Consider the following 27,064-nt stretch of genomic DNA (forward strand, 5'->3'; position numbering starts at 1 on the left):
TGGTTTTCAAACTAAATAAAAAAAATAAAAATAAAAAAGGAAAAAAATGACTAGCCATGCAGTTTCTGTTGGCTTGATGCTGAATTATGTCTTATGTCTCTGTCATTTTTGACAGAAGGTGGTGGGAGTGTTAGAGATATAAGGATTAGTCTTATTCATTGTGAAGCTTATTGTAAGTTCATTCAGAATATCTATAAAGTATAAACCATCCATACTACCTGAGATGCTGCATAATATTGGGTTAATGAGCCAATAATGCCCATACATCCTAAAATTTATGGCAATGATAATAGAAAGAAAGAACGCAGGAAAGCATCCAATGACCCCTGAATTGTAATAAACTTATTTGTATTCCCAAATTTATTCTTGATCGCATTGATACAGATGGGTATTCTAAACATTATTGTGGTCATGCTTGGCATGGGTTCTTGATTACCTAAAAGCCCTTTATGCCACATATCTGATTGTAGTTTAAGCAATTTAAAGTAGTTGAAAAGGTCTTTTAGGTGTAAAAGCTCTTTTCCATAAAGATAGAGAGTTCATGGGTGAAGACTTCTATTAGAAGCTTTAGATAAGCCAATTAGGCCCTAGGAGTGTGCAGGGTCATATACCATCCTGTAGACTTAGAAATTGTTCTCAAACATGGTGAAGTGCGGATCTGATGAAATGGCTACCACTAAAAAACCAAATGATTCTCTCCAAACAAATCAACCAACATCCATTGAATTTGAAAAAAGGTCAAATGAAATGGCCCAATCCTCTTAGTTTTTCAATTAGTACGTCTTGATACATTCAATTGAAACAGTTTGAACAAATATCAGTAAGCCTGGTGGAATGTGTGCATCGATTTATAGTCATGAGCCATGACAAGTTTGGTGACGGTGAATTCCATTTTTTCTTCCAACACATAAGAACCTTAGTACATGAAAAATGGATATCAGTATGAAAACCCCTAGTGGCGTGGTGGCATACCAATGGTACTATAGAATGCAAAAGGTTTAGTTTTACTGCAAAGATTAATGTCAAAGAGATGAAAAGTTGTAAGTTGTAATCACGTACCACACCCTCTACATGATAAAGGATTCAAGATCATAAGTAGATTATGAATCAAAACCAGAGTAGATACCACTATCCCTTAACAACCGCTTCTCTTCTTCAACATAATTCTTCCCCCTACTCGCTTGACCAAAATCTCTCTTTCTTTTTTCCTTCTGTGAGAAAGAAAGATTCTTTTTCTCATTCCGAGATTGAACATTCATCAGTTGCTCTCCATCAGCAATTGCATATCTTGTTTTCTGACGTTCATCATAAGATTCTTCAACTTCCTTAGTTGTAGCTCTATCTTTACCAGTAGACCATGACCAGTCTCGCTTCTCATCCTCTTTTGGTGGAGGCACACTCAAGACAGATAAGCCACCCTTATAGCCATGGCGTTTCAAAGCTTCAAAGTCTATAGCCCCATTCTTTTGCTTTCCAGACTTGACTGCATACATGCAACTAAAATTAGGTAATACAAATAGAACATAAACAACTAACAGTAAGCACTAAGTCTGAAGCAACATATTACCCAACTTTCATGGATCACACTGAGAAACCACCTTAGTCCAACATCAAACCTATTACATAACTGAAATTTGATCAGTTAAATTATTCCCTTTTTTCATACCTGATTGCAATAATTTCCCAACATCTAAATAGATTTTTCATATCTGGACATGCAATAATTTCAATAAAATGAAAGATGTGTCTCATTAGCGGTTATGATTTTCATAATGCCAAACAAAACCAAGATCCTACAGAGTAACTCTAGCTCAATTCTTACCTAATTCGTGGTTCAATGGGTTTTTATTTTTATTTTTTATTATTATAGGTAACTAAGAGCTTACATTAGAAATGCTTAGAAGTGGCGAAAACAGTACACACGAAGTATACAAACAAACACCCAACAATGGGGTTAAATGTTCATGGTCAACAACAATAGCAAATTAGCGGATGCCCCAAACTATGTAAGCAACTGCAATACTTACCTAATTCGTGGTTCAATGGGTTTTTATTTTTTATTTATATATGTAAATATGTATATATATATATACTTGCATTAGAAACGCCTAGAAGCGGCGAAAACAGTACACACAAAGTATTCAAACAAACGCCCAACAACGGGGTTAAATGTTAATGGCCAACAATAATAGCAAATTAGCGGATGCCCTAAACCATGTAAGCAACTGCAATAATTTCCCAACATCTAAATAGATTTTTCATATTTGGACATCCAATAAGGTCAAGCAGATGAAAGATGTCGGTTATGATTTTCATAATGCCAAACAAGACCCAGATACTATATTGTAACTCTAGCTTAATACTTACCTAATTCATGGTTCAATGGGTTATACGTTCAAGGCCAACAACAACAGAAAATAAGTGGATGCCCTAAACCATGTAAGCAACTTTTCATTACATTTTATTTGGCCTGAGAGAGACAGAGCAAAAACAAAGTAAAGAAGAGAAAAGAATGAGAGATCAAATAACCCTTTTATCCTGTGTTTGTTTTGTGGCAAGAAAGCATTTGTCTACTTGCTTTTACAAGAAGGTTAATAGGAAAAGAGGCTGTAGCATCATCCTGCAGCACTATGTGAATGAACTACAAATGCCACTAAATACCCCAGATTCACTATAATCTCTCAAAACAGATTTAGAGACTAGTCACAGTCGAAATCAAGCTCAATATCACATCACAACCCAACACAAGATACCATCATCAAGCATGCTCATCCAGAAACACACCATTACAAGCACTGCTGTGATGAGAGTTCTCTTCCAAGGACAAACAAGTCCCCAACCTTAAAACCTTTGCCCTATGTTTGGTTCTTGGAAAATTTGACGGAAAATACAAAGGAAAAGAAAATAAAGAGCAAACATAGAGTAAAAGAAAAAGTAAAGAAAATGAAAAATAGAGAAACTCATTTAACTTATTTTTCTTCTTCTATATACAGATTAAACAATTTGAAAATATTTAAATTTTTAACTAATTTTAATTATATTTTTCATGAGAAACCAAAGAGAAAATTATTTTCTTTATTTTTATTATTTTCTTTTTCTTAGTGCTTTCTGGAACCAAGCATTGCCTGAAAATGCACTAAACACTGCTGCCAAGATGATGCATGAGAATAGTTGAACATCCACTTATATTGTTCAGCTGGGTATAGAACCACTGCCCAAACCCTAACCAAATTGAAAATTTCGCCTTCAATTTTTGCCTATCCTAAATATCACTTCTTCCTCCTTCAAACTTCGTAAGCATAGCTTTCAATTAACAAATGGGTGTCATGATGTTCAGACAAATCCAAACTTGCCACATTCAAACCCAAATTCATACGACACCCACCACCATTCCTAATCCAAATTCATCAACTGTAATTCCAACTGCCACTTGCCCTTATACAAATTAACAACAAAAATTATTTTTGCTTCCTCTTTTGCACTGTAATATAAGAAAATTGGAAATTGGGGCGGTAACAACAATACCTTGAGCGACTGCAGTGCTGTTATTCTTTGGCTTTTTGCTGGAAGACCCATCACCGGCTTCTGTGTCTGTATCCAGGGATGATGAAGAAGATGATGATGAATTATCTTCTTCATCACCCCATGGCATTGCCCTTTTCATGGTTAGATTTCGAGTCTCTCAAGTCTGAACCAAACAAACAGAAAAATCAAATTGAGGTGGTGAAATCAACGAATCAAACTTAATAAAGAGCGCAAAAACAACAGAATTCATGGGAGAGGACAAACCTCTATCGGTATGAAGTTAGGGTTAGGGGTAGGGTTGGGGGTTGGGGTGTTGAGCTCGGATGAAGGAAAAAATCCAAGGCAATCAATCAGAATCCGTACGACGTCGTTTTAGTGCTCGCATTGGGAAAGTGTACTGTTTTGGACGGACACCATGCAATTAATTTATTTTCTAATTTAATTATTTCCTTCTTTCAACGGTTGTGATTTAATGATTCAAATAATTTGTAAAAATAAATGAAAAATATATTTTGTTAATATATTTTAAAATAAAAAAAGCCCGACCGGAGGTGGGCCTGCATGGCGCGGGTCCGCGGGAGTGGGAGGAAACTTTTGGATAGAAAAACGACACCGTTTTATAGGCGAAGAAGTTGAGCATCGTCTTTGAAGAGGAAAGGGACTAACCCTGCAACCGCCGCTGTTGGGCGTTGTCCGGCGTTCATCAACGACCCAACTGACCAACCAACGGTACGCGCTCTTCTGTTCTTTACTTCACTGTGTTAATTTTTGCTTCGGTCATGTCCATTTTTATCAGGTGTTCTATCACCGGCTTCTATGTTTTTGTCGCGTGTACAATTTCTGTGGTGGTGCTTTTCATCTTAAATCTTCTTGAAATCTGTGTTCCTTCTCTGATTCATTGGTGGTTTTGGATTATGGTTTATGATTTTCTTTTCTACTGTTATTCTTTGTTTGTGGTATGGTTGTGCTTACAAGCTGCTCGACAAAATGCCTCAAAGAAACGTGGTCATTCATGGGACCTTTCTCGTCTCCATCCCATCTGCTATAGCGTCTTCCTTCCTGGAATTTACTTTGTTTTGGTTGTGTCTGTATGGGTTGTTTGTGCGTTTCTCCGTTGAAGAGATCTTCCTTGTGACCCTACAGAAAATGAGTATCTAAGTTGATGAAATTTGGTTGTTGGTGTTCTTTTTCTTTAAGAAATGCCACCCATGCTTTGTCATTCAACTTCAACACCATTGTTTTAGGCTTCAGGCGTGTCCACCTCCATGTTAAGATGTTCTTTTCAATTTTTATAATTAGTGGTAGACTTCTGTAGAAAGCAAAATCTTGAAAACAAGAAATACAGACGCTGTTGGAGGTGGGCATGGCTATGGCTAGCATGTGGAATCAACTATTCATGGAAAAAGATGTCTTCAAAAAAGCTGTTTTGGTTATATCCAAAGTGTACTTATATTAGATTCAAAATGACATATCAGAGCCAATAGACCTTAAAGGAGGAATTTTCGGTGGAGGAAGATTCTTTATTTCTTTTCTTGCTTCCTGCAGACGGTAGTAGACTTTTGTAGTTAAATATCTGAACTTATTTCCTAGCGCACATCAGTTTACGAATGTTATTGAATGCCAGATGACATTGAAATCTTCATACCACACGGTAGCTTCAAAAGTTCTTAGGGTTGTCTACCAAGGAAGAACCATCATTGACATTTTCAAACTTGGAATCAGCCTGCGTGGTTACTTTAAATTTGCATGTTCTAGAGAGCATGTCAAACACTTGGAAGTACCCTTCTTTTGAATACAAAATAATGAGGATAACCCCACCCAGTTTACATTTCCTAGGGCCTTTCATGCCTCAACTCTTTTGGGTTGATTGAACTCAAAGAAAAAATGCCTTCACTTCCTGTGAATTTGGGTTTAAGCATTTGCATTTCTTGTGGAGTACAAGACTAACCTTTTTTGAGGGTGCTCAATTTGGTGGAAACAAGTATCTACTACTTTTATTTTATTTTATTTTTTATGCAGACATAATGGCTTGGGGTCTCCTTTTTTTTTGGACCCTAGAATAATAATTAGTTTTCTAGTTTCCACTTGTTTCCGTGGCCATTCTCTCCAGCAGAAATTGGATTTCTAAATGTTTTGGTTGCAGTAAGATAAAACTTTGATTAATAATTTTTTTCTCGCATTATCTTATTGCGATTTTCCTATATTTAAAAGCTTGGTAAGTCATTGCATCCATGATTCATGTGAAGAGATGCATGCATGAAGAAAAGGGGTGCATGCATGAAGAGAAGCACATGCATCATCACTTTGGTTGCTATCTGTAACCAATCACCTGCCATGGCCTTTTGTCTAGAAGGTATTTTTAGTTAAGCTATTGGAGCCAAATAAGGACAAAAAGCCCTCCCACCAAAAAAAAAAGTATTAGAATAAAACACAATCCGATGCTGAATATAAAACAAAGGGACCCAAATACAACTGTCAGGAGAATATTAACTCTCCTACAAAACCCCTCACTAAGCCAAAGTGTTTGCTATCTGCTTCATGGAGCAAGGAAACCATGAAAAGGAATATTCCGACTCTATTGCTAACCTGAAATTTTGGCATGCCAACAAATCCAATTTCTGAGGGCCTTATTTCTGTGGAGACCAAGGAAATAACTATGGCTCAATCACCTTCCACCAAGAAATTACTGAACCCCGAGAATCTCGCCAGGATCAAACCTTCCCACAACACTAGTACCTCTGCCTCTACAGCCAGTCCCACCACTGATATTTGCTTACCCATTAGTTGTCATAGTAGATAGAGCCACGTTAGGACTGGGTGGAGCATTGTGTATACTATAACACTAAACCCCTTAAAGCCAACTACAACAACAACTATAATAATATCAATAACCTTCTCCTCAATATGATTAATTTTAGATTTTAGTGGGGTGTTGTTTGTTCAATATTAATTTATCTATTTAAAAACATATATAAAATAAAAACTCTCATTTAAAAGCAAATCCCCAAGTCTAGACCAAACTAATTACTTTTATAATATTTTAAAGGGTTAATTTCATTCACCTTCATTGAAGTTTTGGTTAAATACACTTAGCTTCCAATGGTTTGAAATTTTATTAAATACCTCTCTTACCTTGAGTGAGAGGGAAGAAGAGTGAAAATAACAAATGAAAAGGATAAGGAAGGTATTTGATGAAATTTCAAACCAATGGGATCAAGTGTATTCACCCAAAACTTGAGGGGAGGTGTGTGAAATTAACCCTATTTTAAATTTTATAAAAGCCCACATGATATATCATGAATTTTATCCTTTTCTTCAGTTGTTAGCTTACTATTTTATAATGGGATAGGATGGGGATATTTTTGTTTATATATGCTCTGCGGCCACACATTGAAAATTAAGTTTATATTGTTATGAGATGTTGACAATGGGCCAAGTAATACATCCATTTTTGGTTGATTTATGTCATTGACTCTCTTGAACGTTGTGCTACTTCTTGAAACCACATTTTGAATTAGCCTTTCATCAATTCATCTCGAAACTTTTATGACATTTGATATCACAACTTTCCTTAACCTTCTTTTAGAGCCATCATTTAGACAAAGCAACATTGTTTGCACGTGCAACAATGTGGATTAAACTCCTAATTACATGACTTTGGCTTCACCATTTTGTGATGGTACAAACTCAACAATTAACAAGATATAAAGAAAAAAATTTAGTTGAAGATTTTCTACACTCAATCATCATGTTAAAATTTGAAAATCAAAGTGATTTAATGCATTCAAGTCTTATAAAAAATTCTTATTTATTAATGAAATTATATGAAAATAATAATATGCAATCAAATAAAGATGAGTCAATGAATAATTGCTTAGGTATGTATTTTGAGAAAACATATTTAATAATATTGTTATTAGATTAATTAAGTACAATATCTTGTTGTACAGTGGCTAGAGTGTTATGGGGGATCGTTCTTGGCTTAGTTGGAGCCCAATGGGTCTTCCCAGAAACTGTAAAGGAGGTGATTGTCAGCTGGAAGGGCTCTTTTGTGGGAAAAAAGAGGGAGAAAATTTGGAGATCCATACCGTTATTTATTTTTTGGACGGTATGGAAGGAGAGGAATAGACTAGCATTCAGGGGGGGGGGGGAGTTAGCTATACAAAGAGTTAAGAATTCTTTTGTTAGTAATTTGTGGGGGTGGGCAAAGTTGTATAGTGGTGCGGAGTCTCGCTCCCTTATAGGTTTCCTGGAGTGGATAGCCTCCAGCTAAGGGTTGGTTGGTTTTTTGTTGCTTTTTTGGTAAGCTTGTGAGGCCCCTGTCGCCTCGTATACTCCCTGTATACTTTGCGGCGTTTTGCCTTTTGCTAATACATGTGTTTGCTTATCAAAAATAAATAAATATGACAAATTTATTGTATAGAAGTGTCATGAATTAATTTTAAGTTTTTTTATTTTATTTATTTACTAAAATTTTCTTACGTTGCTATTATTACGAAGAGCGCCTCCTGTGGACCAAATTTTTGGTACTGTCTCTGTGTCATAGTTTACTTTTTAGTTATTTACAGACATATGATTTCATTTGCTTAAAATACAATTTTCTTCTGAATTTTACGTAACATCTCAGAAATCAGTTTTGCCTTGATATGAAAAACTGTTTTGCTTAGAATATATTATATAGGGACCTTTTATGGTTGGTAATGCGCACACCTACTTATTCTTTGGCATCTTGGTTCACTTTGTATATGAATGAAGTGGGTGTCTTTCTGAAAACTTAATTTTTCCCTTTTCTTTTTTCCTTTTTGCTGCATTTTTGGAAAAGTTTCCAGAGTGGCATCAAAAAATCATTTTTCTGTGAGGCCTCTGAAGAGGTGAATGCCAGCATGATTTACTGATGTTCCCAGCTGCCATCTGTTTGCCTTTTTCCTTGCATGGTAATTGTCTCCAGGTAAGTGCAGTTACATAGCTCAAAAGCAACTTCAGTGCTACCAAAGTGTCATCATGGAAATAAAGGCAGATGGAAAGGAAAGCTCCCTCATTCTGTTGAAACAAGGAGCTGAAGCTGTGAGTCAATTTAAAATTTGAATACTTAAGGTTCTGTTTCGGAAACTGCAAAATTTCATCTGCTTTTTTCGACTCATATTCAGACAACATGTGCCTTAGCAACCAACTATAATGTGTCTCAAGATTTTCTTCAAGGAACTGGGGTATTTTTAGAATTTATTATGAGCACTAGCACTTTTGTACTAGAATGTTCTAACGAATTTAACTGAGGCCATTATTGGCCAGCCTGAATTTGGTCTTGCCAAAGCAGTTCCCTTGAAGTAAATTTGACTAAAACTATTTCCAGTTTCTTGTTCTAATTCTTATGTCCTTTTTCAGAGAGTTTTTGAGTCAAACTTTGTGGGAAGGAGGTGTGTTGTCAAGGAGCGCTTTTCAAAGAAGTACCGGCATCCATCTTTGGACTCAAAACTCACTCTCAAGCGTTTGAATGCGGTTAGTTTCTGGACCTGGGGTTCTTACCTTTTTGTTTCTGTAATATAATGACACAATGCCCTACTTCCAAAACGGCACCCTTGACTAGGAGGCCAGATGCATGACAAGAGCTAGACGACTAGGAGTAGCAACTCCAGTACTGTACTCTGTGGATCCTGTGCTGCAGACCCTAACATTTGAGTACGTGGAGGGTCCAGCTGTCAAAGATGTATTTCTTGATTTTGGGTTGCATGGTGTTGCTGAAGAACGGATGGATGATATAGCAAAGCAGATTGGTGATGCAATTGGGAAGTTGCATGATGGTAACCTTATTCATGGTGATTTGACCACATCAAACATGTTAATACAGAGTGGTACCAATCAACTGGTGAGGATTTGTGCCCTTATTTGATCATGTGAGGATTTGGGTTGTTCACACCTTTTTTTGTCCTCTTCCCATCCCATGATAAAATGGTTTTTATCCAACTATGTTATGACTATTTTACCTTCTCCTAGGTCCTCATTGATTTTGGGTTAAGCTTCACATCAACCCTTCATGAAGATAAAGCTGTTGATTTATATGTACTTGAGCGGGCCTTGCTATCAATGCATTCTTCATGTGGGAATGTGGTAAGTGAAGCGGGTGCCACCTTTCATTCTAATTTCCAGACTCTTCTGCTTATTTTTTGCTCAAAAACATTACTTGAGATTGCATATAGTTGGAAACAACAATGGTGATGCTTGTGGTTCTCTTTTTATGATGAGAATTTGCATCTTTATATTGAAATGTGGTGATGGTTATCATGGTATTCACATGTTTAACCATAAATTTCTGATATTGTAAAAGTAAGGCACATGGAGAAAAAATATTGCTAAATTGGTTTCATAATTATGATTATTGGTATTACTTATTTTTGTCATTATTATTTGTATTCTAAATGCTCGGAAAACTAATTTATTGGGAAGAAATGTTCTCCACATAAATAGAGCCTCATAAAAAAGAAGCTAATCTTGTCATGGTTTGGCATTCCTGCACAGATGGATCGCATACTTGCTGCATATCGGAAGTCCTCAAAACAGTGGTCATCCACATTGAATAAGCTAGCTCAAGGTGCAGCCCTCCTCTCCTACTCTTTTTCTGTTGTTTTAGTGCATTTCTTTTCACATGTTATCCTTTATGTCATTTTCTTATTCTTCTATTGCTTCACATGCATTGCAGTGCGACAAAGAGGTCGAAAGCGCACAATGGTTGGCTAAGCCACCTTCAATAATGTGTTCCGCATTAAGGTAGGAGAGAGATGTTTATGCAGACAGATAATGCTATGAGAAAGTCTAAAACTGTATTTTATTATTTGCATGTTTTACACATTATTGGAGTAATTAAATTCTAATACACATGCCTTGGACCTCTAACTTGCAAGTTGTGATAAAGACTCAATATGTTGTCCACATGGGATATCTTTCGGTCTTTTTAGCCCCAACGTTACACCAATACTATAACAAAACAAATGAGCTTCATCTGTTTTCACATCTTTTTGACTGTTAGCAAGGCATCTGTGAATCATATGGGTACTTGTATCTAGTCAACGGCTGCTGGTAGAATATGGGCCATAGTTCAGGAAGATTTGTATCGTTGATTGGGTAGAGGAATCTTAAGACTGGTAGAACCAGTACAGGCTTATGGGTACTTGTATCTAGTCAACGGCTGCTGGTAGAATATGGGCCATAGTTCAGGAAGATTTGTATCGTTGATTGGGTAGAGGAATCTTAAGACTGGAAGAACCAGTACAGGCTTAGTCCAAAGTAGTCGAGTGCTTTTAACTAAGGTATATGAAATTTTTTTATGCCTTTTGTGTCATGGTGTGATACCAGGAGTCACCTCTCTTCATGTGATTTTGGTGATCAATAATTGATAGAGCTATTTGGAGCTATTTGAAGTTTTCTCCTCCCTCAGCATTTCCCTCAACCTCTACCCTTCTCAAGAATGAGTGGAACTTGAATATAGGCATTTGAACCTAGTGCTTGCCTGGAGATATGACTCCCGTTAGGCTAGAATTGATGAAGTTGGTTGCCACTGTTGCATAAAACCCTGTAGTACCTCCACTTTAGCCCAACACCCACACACACCATCCTCTGATAAGTCTCAAGTTAAAGCCCATTCTGTGTATTCATCTCATACTAGGCTTCCCTTTCACAGATAAAGAAATATTGTCTTCTTCTCCGACATACATACCTTAAGTTGTTACAATTTCCATCTCCTTCTCCAGTTTGCTCGTTTGTCCTACCTGCCACGTGACCGCATGTGAAGGAATGTACCCATTAAAACAACCGGCCGTGGTCCCTTAGGAAACCATGATATGAGTATAGAGGCTATCGACCCAATAAATGCAAACACATCTTTCGCTGTCCCTCGTCCCATTTGTTCATAAATTATAACAGGGTTGACAGTTTAACAGCAATAATAGCCCATGGCCCTTGGCTCAGATGGGAAAGGAGAGAGGGCGAGAGGGAGAGAGAGAGAGAGAGAGATTTTGTGGAGGAGCAACATTTAATATTACAGGGCCATAGCAGGTGGTTGTGGTTTCACCATGAGAATGTCAATAGAAGAATGTATTCTTTGGATGGCCACCAGCATTTAGTTTAGGTGGTGTGGTTCCCTCATTGAGAATGTCACTTGCCTTCACTGCTACCTTGGGTATGGGCCATGGTTTTTAATTTGGCTTATTAGCATGTGAATTTTATAGTTTCTGGCCCTTCTGATTTGGACTTCCCAACATTTCTTGAATTTTGAATTTTGAATTTTGAATTTATTTTATTTTATTGGTTTCAATTTTACTAAAATGAAAAAGGTGGTCTTAGAGATAGATGGAGAGGTGGGAATATTTATCCATTGAACCACAATCCTTTGTATTCCAAGGAATCCAATGAGAAAGGTTGGGAAAGCTTGAAGCCAATTCTAATGGCTAATGTTAAAAATATCCAAATAGGTTTTCTCCACCTTTTTAATTGAAATTTGACTTTATCAAAGTCAATTTAATTAGAGAACCTAGGTAGAGGGGAGATATGAATTAGAGGATAATTACTTTTAAATTTTTTGTTAAATTAGAAGATTATAATCAATAAAGACAAAATAAATATAATAAAATAAAGTGCAATAAACTAAAGAGAAAAAAAAAAGTGTGTAAACAATGATATTAACGTAGTTCAAAACAATATTGCCTATGTCCATGGCTTCATGTTTCAACCCATGCTCTGAGGTACCATACTGTACCAAGGATTCTTCAAAGCAAGGAATCTTTCGGTGTACACTTAGGTGGTGTTTGTTTTTTTACTTAATTCTAAATAGAACCTTAATACTTAATAGTATTAAATATTAGGTTGTTTGTTTTTGTAGTATTTTATTTCTATTAAATATTAAAAAATAAAAAAAATCATTGTGTTATTTTTTCTATTTAAAAAAAATCACATATTTTGACTTTTTCTATTTAGTAAAAAGTTTATAATAAGTCATGAAAAAGTAAAAAAACAAACAACACCTTAATCTAGAAATAAGAAATATTGCAAATTGATTACAATGGGAAATGTAGCTAGTCTTAAGTTGCAATCATCAAGTTTTGCAAGTTCTAAAATAATTACATTGAAAATATATTAAAGACTCGATATTTGGATAACACGATGGCTTACAAGCGTAGACTATATATAAATGAAGCTTGAAGTCTTACCTAAGAGTTTCAAGTTAAAATTAGTTGTTAAGTAGAAGTTATAATTCAGACTAATCAATTGATTGATCAATTGCTTATTGATTAATATGCTTTTTGCATATGATCATTGGAGCCATACTTTTTGTAAGTTACAGTTGAATCGGTTGACACCTCGAATAATTGAGATTCCTCTTTGTCGATTCCAAGACTAGTAGCTACCACCGACCCGATCTTTTCTCTTATCACTTAATTTATTGACAATTGCCCTCATAATTTTTAAAATTTGCAAGTTTTTAAGTTATAAGATTTTAATGATTGATTTGATTGAATTTTCATATCATTTCTGAAAAGAACCTTAATATAATATTATAAGAGAATTTACATAAAAAAAAAACATTTTCTCAATTTCTCCTTCAAAATGGTTTTTATCTTTAATAATTAATATTTCATTATTTTTTTATTTATATAATTATTATTTTTTTTAAAAAGAAAAACTAAAAATAAGTAAAATATATTCTTAAAAAAATACTATGCCTGTTTTGGGAATAATTGACAGCGAAAAGCATTTTTATGTGCTTTTTTTTCTCCTAAAAGGAAAATGTTAACTAATAACGGCTCCCGAACATAGCCGTCCGTCTTTTGAAATTGCCACATCAGCCTAAGATGTCATGACGTGGCGAATCTTAGTGGACTATTATCATCAAAGTTTTGCCGCCAAAACCTTGCACTGTCCAGTTTGGCACCTTAACCAACATGAGCCCTAACCTCACATATTTTGAAATTAGAAACTGTCGGTAAACCATGAGCAACCAACTGTACAATACTCACGTGAAGCTGCTCGCATTCGATCTTCTCTCCCTCACCCAAACTCCTTCGCCTTCATCCTCGGATCCAATCTCCTTCTCTCGCAGGGGCACGCCCCTCTCACGCGCCGAAACCCTAGGTACAGTCACCAGCCGCGAGCTCAAACCCCACAAATTCCTCAAATTCACCGTCGACGACGGCACTGGCTGTGTCCCCTGTGTTCTCTGGCTCAACCACCTCTCTTCCCCCTACTTTTCTCGTCGGAATCCGGCGGATGTTAGATTAATTGCCGATTTGGCGGAGTACCAAGCGTCGGAGGTCAAGCTTGGAGTTCTTGTCAGAGTGCGCGGCCGGATCACGGCGTACAGAGGTACAGTGCAAATTACAGTTTCGAATGTGATTGTCGAGAGGGATCCGAATATGGAGATTTTGCATTGGTTGGATTGTATTAAGTTAGCGAGAAAATGTTATGATGTTATGCCTCATGGAAAATAGCAATGGTTTTCGAGTTTCATTTGGTGAAAATTTAGTAGGGTTTGGTTCTGCTTCTTTGAAGTTTGAATTTGGTTTAATTTTACATGAATCATACTTGTTGAGGTTTGGGTTGTTTTTTGCTTTAGAATTTTTGAAGCAGATTCAGGATTTGATTTGGAATTCGAGAATGAAGAGTGAAGAACGATGTAACTACAAGTTTATCATGCAGCTGCAATGGCAAAGTATGTTGAAAGTTCTAGGAAAATTTCAAAAATGCCAATCATGAATTAAACTTCTGAGCGAAATGAAAATAAAAATGTAAAAGACGAACATGCCTTTCTTGCCTTTCTTTGGAGTTTGCACAATTTTGAGTTTCACTGAGGTTGGAGAATTATTTTTGTAAGATGTTCTACTGAAGAAAAAGTTGTAGAATTTAAAACATCGGCCAAAAAAAAAAAAAAAAAACACAGGTTTAAGCATACAATAAAAGGGAGCTCTTTTGCTAATCTGAACTTAACATGATGATGTTGAATATGAATCTTTTTTTTAAAAAAAAAAAAAAATGGATCTAGCATAGAATGCCTTCTGATGGAAGAATGCTCAAAAGCAAACTCAGTTTAACCTGACAAGTCTGGTAAGAACCACACCTAGAAGCTTGACTTGGACAATAAGGTATGGAGTGAGGATAAGGTAGGTTCAGGATTGGTTCTGTGTCCCACCCCAACCCCCACTGCCCCCTCCCTCCCCAAACAATAGTACCTATAAATGAAGAACAAGCATTCTAAAATCACTTAGGGTTTAGCAACACAAACCCATTCTCAATATTGAACTTTATTTAGGACCATATCTTTCTGTAAACCATATGCCTCTGCGTCTTTTCTTATAGGCCCTACCCATTTTCTTTTTGGCCTTCCCGTGTTCTTACAGTGTCCTACGATAATCAAATCACCCCTTACTAATGGTCTTCCTTGTACATGATCAAACCATTGTATATCACTTTATTGTCTTGTCCTTAATTTGCTAGCTATTAATTTTTTGTATTTTCTCCTCTATTATTCTCAAAATTTTAGAGTTCTAGACTTGCTTGGCTGAGTAATGATGTAGGCTAGTACCTTTAACTACATAAACTAAGTCATGATTATTAATGGTGGAGTCAGAAAATAAGTTGTGTGTGGGGGTGGGGGTGGGGGTGGGGCGCAAAAAAAAGAGAGAAGGGATCAATTACCTAGCTTACTGTTGACCATGGCTTCCAAGCAAAACTTTGGGAGAGGGATCAAACCGGAGCATCATGTGGCTCTGCCACTGATGGTTATTTCTGGGGATTTTTCTGCACAACCTTGGTTTCCTCACTCTTGGAATGGTTCAGCCAAGCAGTATGTGGTAGAGTAAGTAAAAGAAAAGAAATAACAAATAAAAAGAAAAGTAAATGGCCATGAATTTCCTTTTGCGCGTCAATAGTGTTGGGTGATGCCTTTGTGGGTGTAATTTTCATCTTAGTGGTGGTATCCATGCCATTTTAGAGCTAATTGGTAGGATTTTAAGATTTGCAAAAGCCAAAAGACAAGTTGTATAGATTGAGAGATGATGTTGACGGCAATGGAATTACTCATGAGTGGGATCAGCAACAGTAGAACTGGATCGTCCTTTTGTGCCATTGCATAGAAGCATGCATTTATAGCTGAACATTTAATAGATGCCCTATAGCTAAGTACTTTTTATGGCAACCACCATCTTGATTCTCAAATCATTCTTTGTGGTGAATGTTGTGAGCTTGAGCTAGCCATTATAGATGTATAATTTATGTGGATGGATTGCTTCTTTTGGCTCTTGATATCAATGTTTATCAACATATTGAGCTTTCCTAGTGGTGGTAAATAAGTTGAACCATTAGAATTATTTACGAGAAACGCATCTTACTAGTAGCTCACACAGAAACATATTGACATGGCAACAGTGATATTAGCAGATGGGTTATTCTCATGTGTTTCCATGTCCTTTATATTACTTCCATGAGTTACCTGAAATTACTTTTAACCCGATAATTAGTAATAAGTTTTGACCACTTCAGTGTCATTAGCATGCCTCATTTGAACTGCAGTGGTTTAAAGAAATGCTTGTGTTGGTTTGCTTCTGTAACTCTAATAACAATGGAGTCGAGCTATTCTGGTCTGTTACCTTCTTTGTAATCATTTTATTTTGTGGGATAAAATCTGTTTTTGTTGAGGAGGCTAATATCATTTTTTTTGTTTCTTCACGGTTTCGTTCAAATTACCTTCATAACTCTGGCTGCATTTTGGTAGAGGACAGGTAGATCATGGAAACAGGTCCAGATTCTCTCTCCACTGATCCCACCCATGTTTTGGGGATAAGAATCATGGATAATATGTTGGAAGCAAATTATTGCTTGCCCAAGATCCCAAATCTTTCAAAGATACTTCCTGGATTTTAAATGAAGCTCTAGACACAGCATAAAAAGGCAACTGAGAAAAAAAAGTGGGGGTTTGGAGGAAGAAGAAGAATGGCACATAACGTGCAAAAAGATCCCACATTCAATACGATTTTGGGTAGGTGAAAGCAATCGAACAGGAAGGCAACTAGTTTAAATTTATGTCAACAGGAAGACCCTTTCTTGAATTCATCCACATGAGCCGTATGCATCTCTCTGCGTAAATAAAATAGATCTGTGTGGGGAATACAAAGGATGTATCATCTTTTAAATGACCAACAGGGCCAGATTGAATAAGATGGTAGTTATTGCTGGAAGGATAAAGGGAGTGGAATGGATGCACACCTCCCTCATGATTTGATGGGCAACATGGAGGGTGATGAAGGCTATGAAAATGAAAGGCAAAAAAGAGACACTGACAACACCTCTGCCCAGGTCAATGAAATGAAGTGAATGAACTCAAAGTGTTTTTGGTTAAAACTCCCTCGTATTTTTCCCCTACCCAAAGTGAAAAGCTTCACATCATACTTGAACCAAGTCAAAATTTTCTGTTGTCCTTTGCTTTTGGGTGTTGCTGTCCTAGGGAGTCCTCATCCTTATAATATTCTTGTAACTTCAACTGGAAACAGCCCCACCATTGCCCCTTGCTTGGAGAAAATTACTCTTTGTATTCTCCATTTGGACTTACATGATTTCAGGGTGTCTTTAATCAGACTTTAATAATGATTAATGAAACCCCTTCTTCGGATCAAGGGTTGTTCTGCTTTTAATCAAGGGTTGTTCTGCTTTTAATCGAATATTATAATGGATTGTTCTTCTGATTAGGACTGATTCTTGAATTAATCAAATTATTCGTTTCGGCTGCTTTGACCCAGCGGCTGAACGTGTACAAAATGTTGGGCTGAGACTCAGTAGTTGGGTTGGCCCCATGCAGACCTAGTTTGTGGGTGGGCTCGACATCAAAATAGCTAGCCTAAGCTAGACTCACGAACGGCTCGATCTATGAATTGCTTTTGTGTTTAGTGTTGAGAGTCTGCATCATCATCATAAGGTGTTTGGAAATACTAGTTTCTTTTGACAGATTGTGAGGAAAAAGAAAGTGTCATAAGAAGAAAGCCCATTCCAAAGATGATTAAAAAGCCCCCCAATTGACCCCATAAAACGGTTATGAAAACTGTGGAGGGGGAAAAGAGGAGGTTGGCTTAAGAAGATGTTTTAAAGCTGAAAAAGCAAAAGAAACAGAAAGAAAATCAAATTCTCTCCCGGCAGAAGATGCTTTGCTCAAAGTACAAATCAATGATCATCCTTTGACTGCCTCGTTCGTCCACTCCGATCCTGCATTCGATCGGAACAAGGGCAGTTTTGGGATTGCTTGATACTAGTCCCTAAATACCACATGTGAAATAAGCAACATGTTATGGCTATAGATTACTTGATACTGTTGGTGTTGTTGATGTTCAAAACCATTCTTGAATGAGAAAGAATTGAAAACCCACCCAAACGTGGCCTTAAATTTGAAAGATGAGATCTAATGGGGAATTTTGTGGAAGGTCCAAGGATGAATGACGATGCCCCACGTGGCACATCGCCATGGGATAAGGAACAAGTCATGGAAGGGGAGATTGGAGAATCATAAATCCATGATATCTTTATTGAATCCAAGTATATGGTGTCCCCTTAGATCCCATTTACATGACAAATGGTATACCAAACAGCCTCTCACCATGGAAATAAAAAGATTTCCTAGTTGCCCTTTAGATAAGCATTCACCAACAAGGGCCCCTCATTGCTCTTTAGTTTTGACACTCTTCTTGTAGGAAATGCCACTTCACTTGTTAATTCCATAGAAACCCCAATCAGTTCTAAACCACACATGTGAGGATCCTAACAACCTTAGCAAAACCTAATTATACCCGGGGTTTGCTTTCCTTATGGCATGTTTGCTTATGATTATTAATCCAGAAAATGATTCTTAAGACATCATAGTAGGTGGAGCAAACAAAGGAGAATTGGTTAAGGAGTTGATACAAAAAAAGGCATATTACACCAACCACCTAATCAAAGCTTACAATACAACAACTTAATCCTTTTGATTATATAGCTTGACAAGGAACAAAATGGAAGCCCACAAAACACTCCCTCTCTGTCTCCAACTTGGATGGCTTATCTTTACAACCTATAATTGGGACCAAATGGCTATAATGGTAGTGGAAGCTTCACTTGGGATAGTGGGTTGTATCATGTATGGGGTTTGTTAGGGATTCCCATTTAGGAAATGAACAAGGGCAGGGGATTCTTGGATTGTTTTGCCGTCAATCCAATTAGTTTAATCCTTGGAACATATAAACTATTCCAATACTTGATTGCTAAGAACCTAGAGATATGAAAAATTAACTCCAATCTAAGGCAACACGACACAGTCTCCCACATGTAGCATGTGTATGAAGATTAGTCAATTAAAGGTTCGAGCCTGGAGAGTTTAAACCAAGAAATTACTTTGTTCTGGCTAGGTGATAAACTAGGATTAACATATACTTACTCGAAACCCTAGGAGATCGCGTGGGCTTAGGGCCGGGTTAAGCTAGGGTTAGGGGGACCCCTCATGGCCTAACAAGATCCTGTTTCAATGTGATTAAGTAGTTGGAAGAGGGTATTCTCCAAGCACAAAATTCACATTGATTTATGCATGAAGATGAGTTTGTAGCAATTGAATTTGTTGATGCAAAAGCCTGGAAATGGGGAGAATTTGCCTAAGTTGGCTTGGACATAAGCCTAGGTTGAGCCAAAGGGGACCACAAAAATTGCTTGACAAACTAACATTTTGTTCTAATGAGGAGTGACAAATGAGGGTTTTGAGAAGATACATTCCCAATATCAAAGCTAAAACCCTAAAAATTCTACAAAATCCCACAAACCCCAAAAATGCAACATTGGAGAAACACCCTTTCCTCATACCAAAATTCCTTCTCTCAAGCCCTATAAACCTATGGATGTCCCAATTCTCAAACCCCAAAAACCCACATTGGAGGAACAGGGTTTTCTTTGGTTTTTTTTTAAGTCTTCCATACCTTCTAAACATTCTATGCAGAGTGTAAACTCACCCACATCCCCTTAACAGATCAGGCTCTTCAAAGACATTAGTCTTTGTTCTGGGGGAGGGGGGCAATAATTTTATGACCCATTTTTTTTTTCTATATTAAAAAAATGGAAATTTAAAGGAAGAGGAAGGGGAAAAGGGAAACAAACTCTTCACACACCCCTCTTTTTCTTTTTTCTTCTTTAACTGCTTTTCCAATTGTGGAAGACCAAATCGGAAGAATGGCTTCTGTTTGGGTATTAGATCAACAACCCAACTTTGCTGACCACGGTCAAGAGAGAGAGAGACGGATTTAGAGAGAGAAAGAAGGTGAACTGTAGAGTGAGAAAGAGAGAGTAAAGAGGGTCGGGCAGGGTGATTTTGAGTGGGTGACCGAAGTATCCATGAACTCTCTGCAGCTGGGTCGGCCTTGGATTTGGGGTAAAAAGCCTTGAGAAAGAGAGAGAGATAGCTCCCTGCACTTTATTCTCTTCAAATTCGATACTTTGCTGTACTCAGAACGAGGTTTTGAGGGGAGAAGCTCTCTCTCTCTCTTTCTCTCTCTTTATGTCTCCCACATTGTCTTGTTGTAGCTTCAGAATCTCATAGTGTTACTTCCACGCATCAGTGTTGTCTCTCTCTGTTCGTTGCCGTTTGAATTCCTCTGTTTCCTTCCCTTTTTCCTCTGTTTTCTCTCACACAAGGGTCAGAGAAAGAAAAACGCCCAACTGGGGATTTTTTGTTTTTTCACCGTGTTTGGAGACCCAGAAACCAGAATGCGGAGAAACTTTGATTTCCACCCTTCCCTCGGTTGCCTTCTCTTCATTACCTAACAAAGCAGAGGATACCCATTTCCTCTGTTCTTATCTCCCGCGTAGTACTGAGCCTTTTTCCCGTTGTTTTGAGGGAAAAACCAGTGCTTTTTCATTTGATTCTCGAGTTTTTCTAATGCGGAAAAGCCCCTTAAATTGGAGACAAAATCCAGTTCCGGGGTTATTTTCCTCGAATTTATAAGATTTTGGTTTTTCCGTACTAGTTCATTTTCTTCATTCACATTCCTTTCCGTGCAAAACGCTGAAAATCTCAAAAGGATTGTTGAAGAATAGTTCAAAGTTTTCTGTAAAAGTCAGGATAGCTATATGAAGTTGTGAAACAATGAGAGATGAGCACTCCAAGAAAAGCAAGGTTGTTTGGGAAATGCCAAAATTTCTCTTTAAACGTATTCATTTTTTTCTCCCTTTTGGGTGTTGGGTTTGCTGACTCTGTGTTCTTTGGGTAGCTTTCATGGCCTAAGACCCTCGTCAAGAAATGGTTCAATATCAAGAACAAAGCGGAAGACTTTCAGGCGGACGACGTCGTTTATGGAGGTTATTCATCTTCTGTTCTCCATCTCTACATGATCCTAATGTCAATCAGGGCTCTGGGATTGAGAATCTTATTAGCTTTCATATCAAGAACAAAAATGGGATTTTCCCTGCAACTTCTTTAACTGGCTGGAGATTCTTCTAGACCCTGAACACTTGCCTTATCCTTCCTGTATCAATCACTGTTTGTTTTTTTCACAAGACTATTTTGATTTTAATGGGCTCTGCTACTTTTGTTTGCAGCTCAAGATCTGCTCTTTGTTTTCTTCTTCTTTCTGAAAAACAGGGATTTTATTTTATTTTTATTTTTTTATGTGGCTAAATTGTTTTTGTTGTTTTGTGTTTGAATATGGAATTGATGCATTAGCAGTGGAAAGCCCACAGCTTTAACAACTTTATGGGTTTTCTTTTTCAGGTGGTGATGAAGATTGGAGGAACAACTTCTCAGAGAGGGAGGCATGCACAATCAAGAAAAGTAAAACAGGTTCAGTATCAGGCATCGCCAGTATTACTTTGGACCACATCACTCTTAACCCCACCAAAATTAAAATAAATTTTTTTTATTTCAATATGTTTCTTTAATCTTTCTCATTGAACATTATTGAATGCACAGAGAGATTGAGTAAAAGGAACTCTGATCGGGTTCGGAGAGGGAAGATTGACCTTGATTCTGCCCATGTCACAGATGTGAATAATTATAGGTTTCCGCTACTCTCACTCATTTTTCTATATTAAGCTTCATGGTAGAGTTGGTTTTCACTGGTTGTTTGCGGCTTTCTCCATGTGGGCACAGGATTTTTGTAGCTACATGGAATGTGGCCGGAAAATCTCCACCTGGTTATTTAAATCTAGAAGATTGGCTCCATGCCTCACCTCCAGCTGATATTTATGTTCTTGGGTATGCCCTATGAATTCAAATTCATGTTACTTTTTCTTTTTCATTTTTATTTTTAACCATGTGACTATTTTAGTAACAACAGAAACCTCTTTGACCCCCTTTGGCTTTCAGGTTTCAAGAAATTGTTCCTTTGAATGCTGGTAATGTTCTGGGCACAGAAGACAATGGCCCAGCTAGGAAATGGCTAGCTCTTATCAGAAAAACTCTCAATAGTCTTCCTGGCACCAGTGGTGGTTGCCATACACCTTCACCAATCCCTGATCCCATTGTAGAACTAGATGCTGACTTTGAGGGATCTACGAGGCAGAAGACCTCGTCTTTCTTCCATAGACGATCCTTCCAATCCTTGAGTCGTAGCATGAGAATGGATAATGAAATGTCAATACCACAACCCCGACTTGATCGCCGGTTCAGTGTTTGTGACAGGGTTATGTTCGGGCACAGGCCAAGCGATTTTGACCCCAATTTCAGATGGGGTTCCTCCGACGATGAGAATGGACCTGGGGATTCACCAGGTACCATGCATTTCTCACCAATGTCTTACAGCGGGTCCACTTCCATGGAGGATAGAGATAGGCAGCCAGGCCATTCAAGGTACTGTTTGGTTGCCAGTAAGCAAATGGTTGGGATATTTCTCACTGTTTGGGTGAAGAGTGATCTAAGAGACTATGTTCGCAACATGAAAGTGTCTTGTGTGGGCAGAGGATTAATGGGTTATCTTGGGAACAAGGTACATTTTTGCCCTTGGAACTTCACTTGTATTCAAGACCAATTTGTGGGGGATTATGATGAGAAGGATATCTTAATTCTCTTGGATTTTCCAGGGTTCGATTTCAATTAGCATGTCTTTGCACCAAACAAGCTTTTGCTTCATCTGCAGTCATTTAACATCTGGGCAGAAGGATGGAGATGAGCTAAGAAGAAATTCTGATGTCATGGAGATCCTTAGAAAGACAAGATTTCCAAGGGTTCATGGCATGGGGGATGAAAACTCACCTCAAACAATTCTTGAGCATGAGTCAGTCCCTCTTTTGCTTCTACCATACTCTCACAATTTATTTTCCCATATTCTGCTTATACTTTTAATCCATCTTCATGATTAGGGATTACTCTCTATCTTCTTTCCAATACTTTGAAATAGGTGATTTAGAAGCCACTTACTCTTATCATATAAGCTAAATATTTCACATTCTGTTTGTCTCTAACAGTCGGATTATTTGGCTCGGGGATTTAAATTACCGGATTGCCCTATCTTACCGATCTGCAAAGGCTCTTGTTGAGATGCGCAACTGGAGAGCATTGTTAGAGAATGACCAGGCATGTTTCTTACCCTGCAAATAGTTACAATATCTATTTGTTTGTGTATGTGGTTTTTTTCTGGTGTCTTGGAGCTTTACCCTTTTTCCCAACCTGTTGTGCAGTGCTTACTCTAAATCTCTGGTGCCTTTGTTTTAGCAGCTGCGGATAGAACAGAGACGGGGCCGTGTCTTTGAAGGATGGAATGAAGGAAAGATATATTTCCCTCCCACATACAAATATTCGAATAACTCAGACAGATATGCAGGAGATGATATGCACCCAAAAGAGAAGCGAAGAACTCCTGCCTGGTAAACTTTTTTTTTCTCTTTCAATGAAAATAGGAAAAGAGAAACTTCATAAATTTAACTTAAACTGAATGGATTAGAAAGCCCATACTAGTGGCTATAGATTATGAATGAGACAACATACAATTCTTATGGTGAATTTAAATCTTTGTGCATGAAGGTGTGATCGTATATTGTGGTATGGACGAGGCCTCAATCAATTATCTTATGTTCGTGGAGAGTCTAGGTTCTCTGATCACAGACCAGTGTATAGCATATTTTTGGCAGAGGTTGAGTCTATCAACCGTAGCCGAATCAAGAAGAGTATGAGTTGTTCCAGTTCCAGGATCGAGGTAGAAGAGTTGTTGCCACATTCACATGGATTCACTGAACTCAATTTCTTTTGAAGGATGCACTCCTTTTCATTGGAAGTATGGCTCTCTTTGCCTCTCTGCCTCTCTCTCTCTCTTAACTTGCTTGATTTTTGTTAGTTGCTAACTTCTTGTTAGAATTCTAAAGTTTGTTCCTTCATGGCTCTATAGGAGGCAAGCTAAATACAGTTCCAAGATGGGAATACTTCCAACAAGACAACAGGAATAGATTAAAGACATAAGGTAATTTTTTTCCCTAGAGAATGGGGAATTACATGGACTAACTACTCTGTCGCTTGTAGGTCTTCATATCAGATTATTCTTTTTTACTGATGCAAATTCATGGACTATAAACAGGATTTCATTCAGATACAAATCCCTGTGAAAAGAAGAATATGAAATTCAGATTAATCGCAAATTTCTGACTCTGGGTTGGTTTCCTCCTCAGTCAGTCAGGTAATGGCTCAGTGCTTAATTCCTCCATACAAACAAGGGCATTTCCCACCATCCCATTTAGTTTTCCAACTTTTATGCTTCCTCAGCCCAACCAACACACACAAATGCCCACAAAAAAGCGGCTTTTATCAAATTGGTCTGAGGACATGGTGGATGGTATGGAATATACCTAAGGTGAATTTGAAGCAAACTCAGTTGGTCCTGCAGACCAGGAATGGTATCTGAAAGGACCAAATGGAATGAGTTTTTTAGCTATATGAAAATATGGGCTATATGAATCCAAATTCCATGGGAAAAAATAGAATTTTGGAAGTACTGTCGTAAATCACATCTTCTTTCCCACTAAAGTTTTTGGTTGAAGTCTCTTGTTTGTACCCATTCTTATCTGTTAGTTGGTCCCCATTCACAGGTGGGCACTCTGCTGCAAAGAAACTCTGCCTCAGACTGAGACATTCCATCCCCAAAATCCAAAAGGTCAGTCCTTTTCTTTCCCTTTCCTTTTCTCTGTTTCCCTGGAATTCTTCCTCCCAAATCCATTTGTCTAATTCCTTCCATTCCTTTTCCTTGTAAAACAGGTACTGGATTTTGTAGCTTTGTCCATTACTGCTAACTCATCAGCTCTGCAACTCACCATTCTTTTCATCACCAATTCTTATCAGCAAACTTGGCAACTTCTTGTCTCAAAGCAAGTATATGGAATCTGACCAAGTAAGACCCTTTTCTCATCAACTAATTTGTGCCAAAGCCCCTTAAATTTAAGGTTACTACCCCTTAGCTTCCTTGTACAATAACCATTTTTCCATTTTTTTCGGTTTTGCAGGATGAACTCACCCAATGTAAAAGTGCCAACTGGGTCAGCGTAACAAAAAAAAAGTATGAAGATGAGGTGATGATCATTCTGGGCAATTTTGATTCTTTTATTTATTTATTTATTTATTTTTGTATTTCATTTACCCAAGAAAAAGAAGGGAAATGAAGCTGTGATGGGCACTCATTACAGTTTACAAAACTAAAGAAGGAAAAAAAAAACAGAGGGGAGTTGAAGTTGTGATTCATCTGAAGCTACTTCTTTTTCAGTTGCTAGTAATGATCTTGCAGTAAAAAGAAAAAGGAAAGAACGGAAAAGAAGGGGGAAACATTGTTGATCATTTTCACTCTGTTTTTTTTTTTTTTTTTTTTTTCCTGCTTTTCCTTTGGTGAAAGTTCCTGAATAAAAGCACAATACAGCTTACACACTTCCTTACAGCTATGTCAGGCAGTTACCTCAAGTCATAATTTGATGGGTTCCAAAAATTTAAAAAATAAAATAAAATAAAAAAATCAGAAAAAGTATAGAGGTGGGTTCAACTTTTCCAACATTTTGGGCGGCTGATCTTGGAGTCAAACTTGTGGGATTGTTACTTGGGTGGTGGAGATTGGGCCACGTGGCCATCCACAAAATTATAAAACATGATTAATAATTTACATTCCCAATATGTTCCTCAATGTGTGGGGGGTGTTAAGTACAAATTACAATCATGCTTTGCTCTGATCCATAACTTGGCAATCAAATTAAGTGCATCATCTGCACAGTAATAAAAGTTTTGCTCTTTTCCTCCTTCATTTAAGTGGCTAAATGAAAATTAAAAATATATTTATATAATATTAATAGAGAATTTATTTCATTAAACCATCACACTATCTCATGTGGGCTAGGTTTTAACCCGCAAAATGAGGTTCTGATAGCATGTTGGACAATCAATTTTTATAAAAACTGCAACGGTTTTGAACCAACAATGTATATTATGCCCTTAACATTAACATTATGAAATTAAAAGTCTATTTTTGGTCAAATTGATCATTCCAAGCAAAGGTAATGTAAATTATGGGCCTTTTGTTAATGGCAACATAACTTCTATAGAAATTAGAAATCATGGTTTTAAAATATGGATTTTAAATATACTAAAGTCATAATTTCCAGACATAAAGGACACATATAAAAGGCTAATTTCATTCACTTCTTTTGAGGTTTCAATTAAATATATTTAAGTGGTGTTTGTTTTTTTACTTAATTTTAAATAGAACCTTAATGCTTAATAATATTAAATATTATGTTGTTTGTTTTTATAATATTTGATTTCTATTAAGTATTAAAAAAAGTAAAGAAAAATCAATATGTCATTTTTTACATTTAGAAAAAGTTACATATTTTGGTGTTTTCTATTTAGTAAAAAATTTATAATAAGTTATGAAAAAGTAAAAAAACAAACAATTTAAATTTTGAAAACAAATCATTTTCAGTAAAAAGTTAAAAAACGCAAACACCACCTTAATCCTCATAAATTTAAAATCTCATCAGATACTTTAAATCTACGAAGGTTTAGATGCATTCAATTAAAACCTCAAAAGGAGGTAAATGAAATTAACCCGACCTATAAACCAAAACTCTAACTCCACACTATTGTTTTTTTAAGAAGAATTTCAAAATAAAAGATGAACCCAAAAAAGGAAAAAGTTTAACGTGGAAGAAACAAAAAGTATTTGCAAAGAGGGTCTTCCTCTTAAATTACCCATAAGTCTTTGGGAATCACCAATGGATGCCATGCACGAGGAAGGGACGTAGATGCATGAGTGATGACAACCATTTTCTACCTTTTTCTTTTTATCCATTTTTAAGCATTTCCCCACCTCTCAAGTTTCCCCATTTTTAGCCATTCATAATTTGCAGTTGTCCCCTCTGCTTCCTCCTACGTTTTCTACACTTAATGCTTTCAATTTACTATTCTTTTCTTTTGTTATAATATTTTTATCACAAAGAAAAAAAATTAAATATAAAAAATAAAAAAAGATATTTTGAGTCTGCTTTTATAATTAATTATTTTTTTCAAAAAAATAATCAATTTAAATGATTG

General features: G+C 36.9%; 4 protein-coding genes across 11 annotated transcripts; 3 read left to right on the plus strand and 1 right to left on the minus strand.

Annotated features, from left to right (window-relative positions):
* Nucleotides 1–978: 978 nt before the first annotated feature.
* On the minus strand, nucleotides 979–3,925 carry LOC100852813 (uncharacterized). The gene is made up of 3 exons (XM_003632275.4): nucleotides 3,790–3,925; nucleotides 3,526–3,688; nucleotides 979–1,483 (listed from the first exon to the last, which is right to left on the minus strand). The coding sequence occupies exons 2-3, from the start codon at nucleotides 3,662–3,664 to the stop codon at nucleotides 1,101–1,103; spliced, it is 522 nt and encodes a 173-aa protein (XP_003632323.1). The 5' UTR covers nucleotides 3,665–3,688; nucleotides 3,790–3,925; the 3' UTR covers nucleotides 979–1,100.
* A 138-nt stretch (nucleotides 3,926–4,063) lies between these two features.
* LOC100852781 (uncharacterized) lies at nucleotides 4,064–10,413 on the plus strand. 4 transcript variants are annotated; one of them, XM_010653695.3, is made up of 7 exons: nucleotides 4,064–4,254; nucleotides 8,474–8,589; nucleotides 8,908–9,021; nucleotides 9,110–9,388; nucleotides 9,517–9,630; nucleotides 10,039–10,111; nucleotides 10,220–10,413. In XM_010653695.3, the coding sequence occupies exons 2-7, from the start codon at nucleotides 8,527–8,529 to the stop codon at nucleotides 10,255–10,257; spliced, it is 681 nt and encodes a 226-aa protein (XP_010651997.1). In that variant the 5' UTR covers nucleotides 4,064–4,254; nucleotides 8,474–8,526; the 3' UTR covers nucleotides 10,258–10,413. The 4 variants fall into 4 exon arrangements, with proteins under 4 accessions (XP_010651997.1, XP_059593809.1, XP_059593810.1 ...); XM_059737826.1 differs by having other exon boundaries at nucleotides 4,078–4,254; nucleotides 8,348–8,589; XM_059737827.1 differs by having other exon boundaries at nucleotides 4,078–4,254; nucleotides 8,355–8,589.
* Nucleotides 10,414–13,348: 2,935 nt separating this feature from the next.
* LOC100852748 (CST complex subunit STN1) lies at nucleotides 13,349–17,177 on the plus strand. 3 transcript variants are annotated; one of them, XM_010653691.3, is made up of 2 exons: nucleotides 13,349–13,875; nucleotides 14,126–14,324. In XM_010653691.3, the coding sequence occupies exons 1-2, from the start codon at nucleotides 13,503–13,505 to the stop codon at nucleotides 14,263–14,265; spliced, it is 513 nt and encodes a 170-aa protein (XP_010651993.1). In that variant the 5' UTR covers nucleotides 13,349–13,502; the 3' UTR covers nucleotides 14,266–14,324. The 3 variants fall into 3 exon arrangements, with proteins under 3 accessions (XP_010651993.1, XP_010651994.1, XP_010651995.1); XM_010653692.3 differs by lacking the exon at nucleotides 14,126–14,324 and adding an exon at nucleotides 16,287–17,177 and having other exon boundaries at nucleotides 13,396–13,875; XM_010653693.3 differs by lacking the exon at nucleotides 14,126–14,324 and adding an exon at nucleotides 16,280–17,177 and having other exon boundaries at nucleotides 13,409–13,875.
* A 2,468-nt stretch (nucleotides 17,178–19,645) lies between these two features.
* On the plus strand, nucleotides 19,646–25,055 carry LOC100852714 (type IV inositol polyphosphate 5-phosphatase 7). Of its 3 annotated transcripts, none has more exons than XM_010653694.3 (15): nucleotides 19,646–20,686; nucleotides 20,781–20,868; nucleotides 21,281–21,349; nucleotides 21,479–21,566; nucleotides 21,659–21,763; nucleotides 21,875–22,493; nucleotides 22,588–22,781; nucleotides 22,972–23,080; nucleotides 23,219–23,370; nucleotides 23,528–23,777; nucleotides 23,889–23,960; nucleotides 24,075–24,173; nucleotides 24,583–24,647; nucleotides 24,749–24,881; nucleotides 24,994–25,055. In XM_010653694.3, exons 1-10 carry the CDS (start codon nucleotides 20,657–20,659, stop codon nucleotides 23,751–23,753), a joined length of 1,680 nt encoding a protein of 559 aa, XP_010651996.1. In that variant the 5' UTR covers nucleotides 19,646–20,656; the 3' UTR covers nucleotides 23,754–23,777; nucleotides 23,889–23,960; nucleotides 24,075–24,173; nucleotides 24,583–24,647; nucleotides 24,749–24,881; nucleotides 24,994–25,055. The 3 variants fall into 3 exon arrangements, with proteins under 3 accessions (XP_010651996.1, XP_059593811.1, XP_003632320.1); XM_059737828.1 differs by having other exon boundaries at nucleotides 24,833–24,881; XM_003632272.4 differs by having other exon boundaries at nucleotides 19,649–20,686; nucleotides 23,222–23,370.
* Nucleotides 25,056–27,064: the final 2,009 nt, after the last annotated feature.

This window comes from Vitis vinifera, chromosome 7 (assembly GCF_030704535.1).
Source record: "Vitis vinifera cultivar Pinot Noir 40024 chromosome 7, ASM3070453v1".
Lineage (NCBI taxonomy): Eukaryota > Viridiplantae > Streptophyta > Magnoliopsida > Vitales > Vitaceae > Vitis > Vitis vinifera.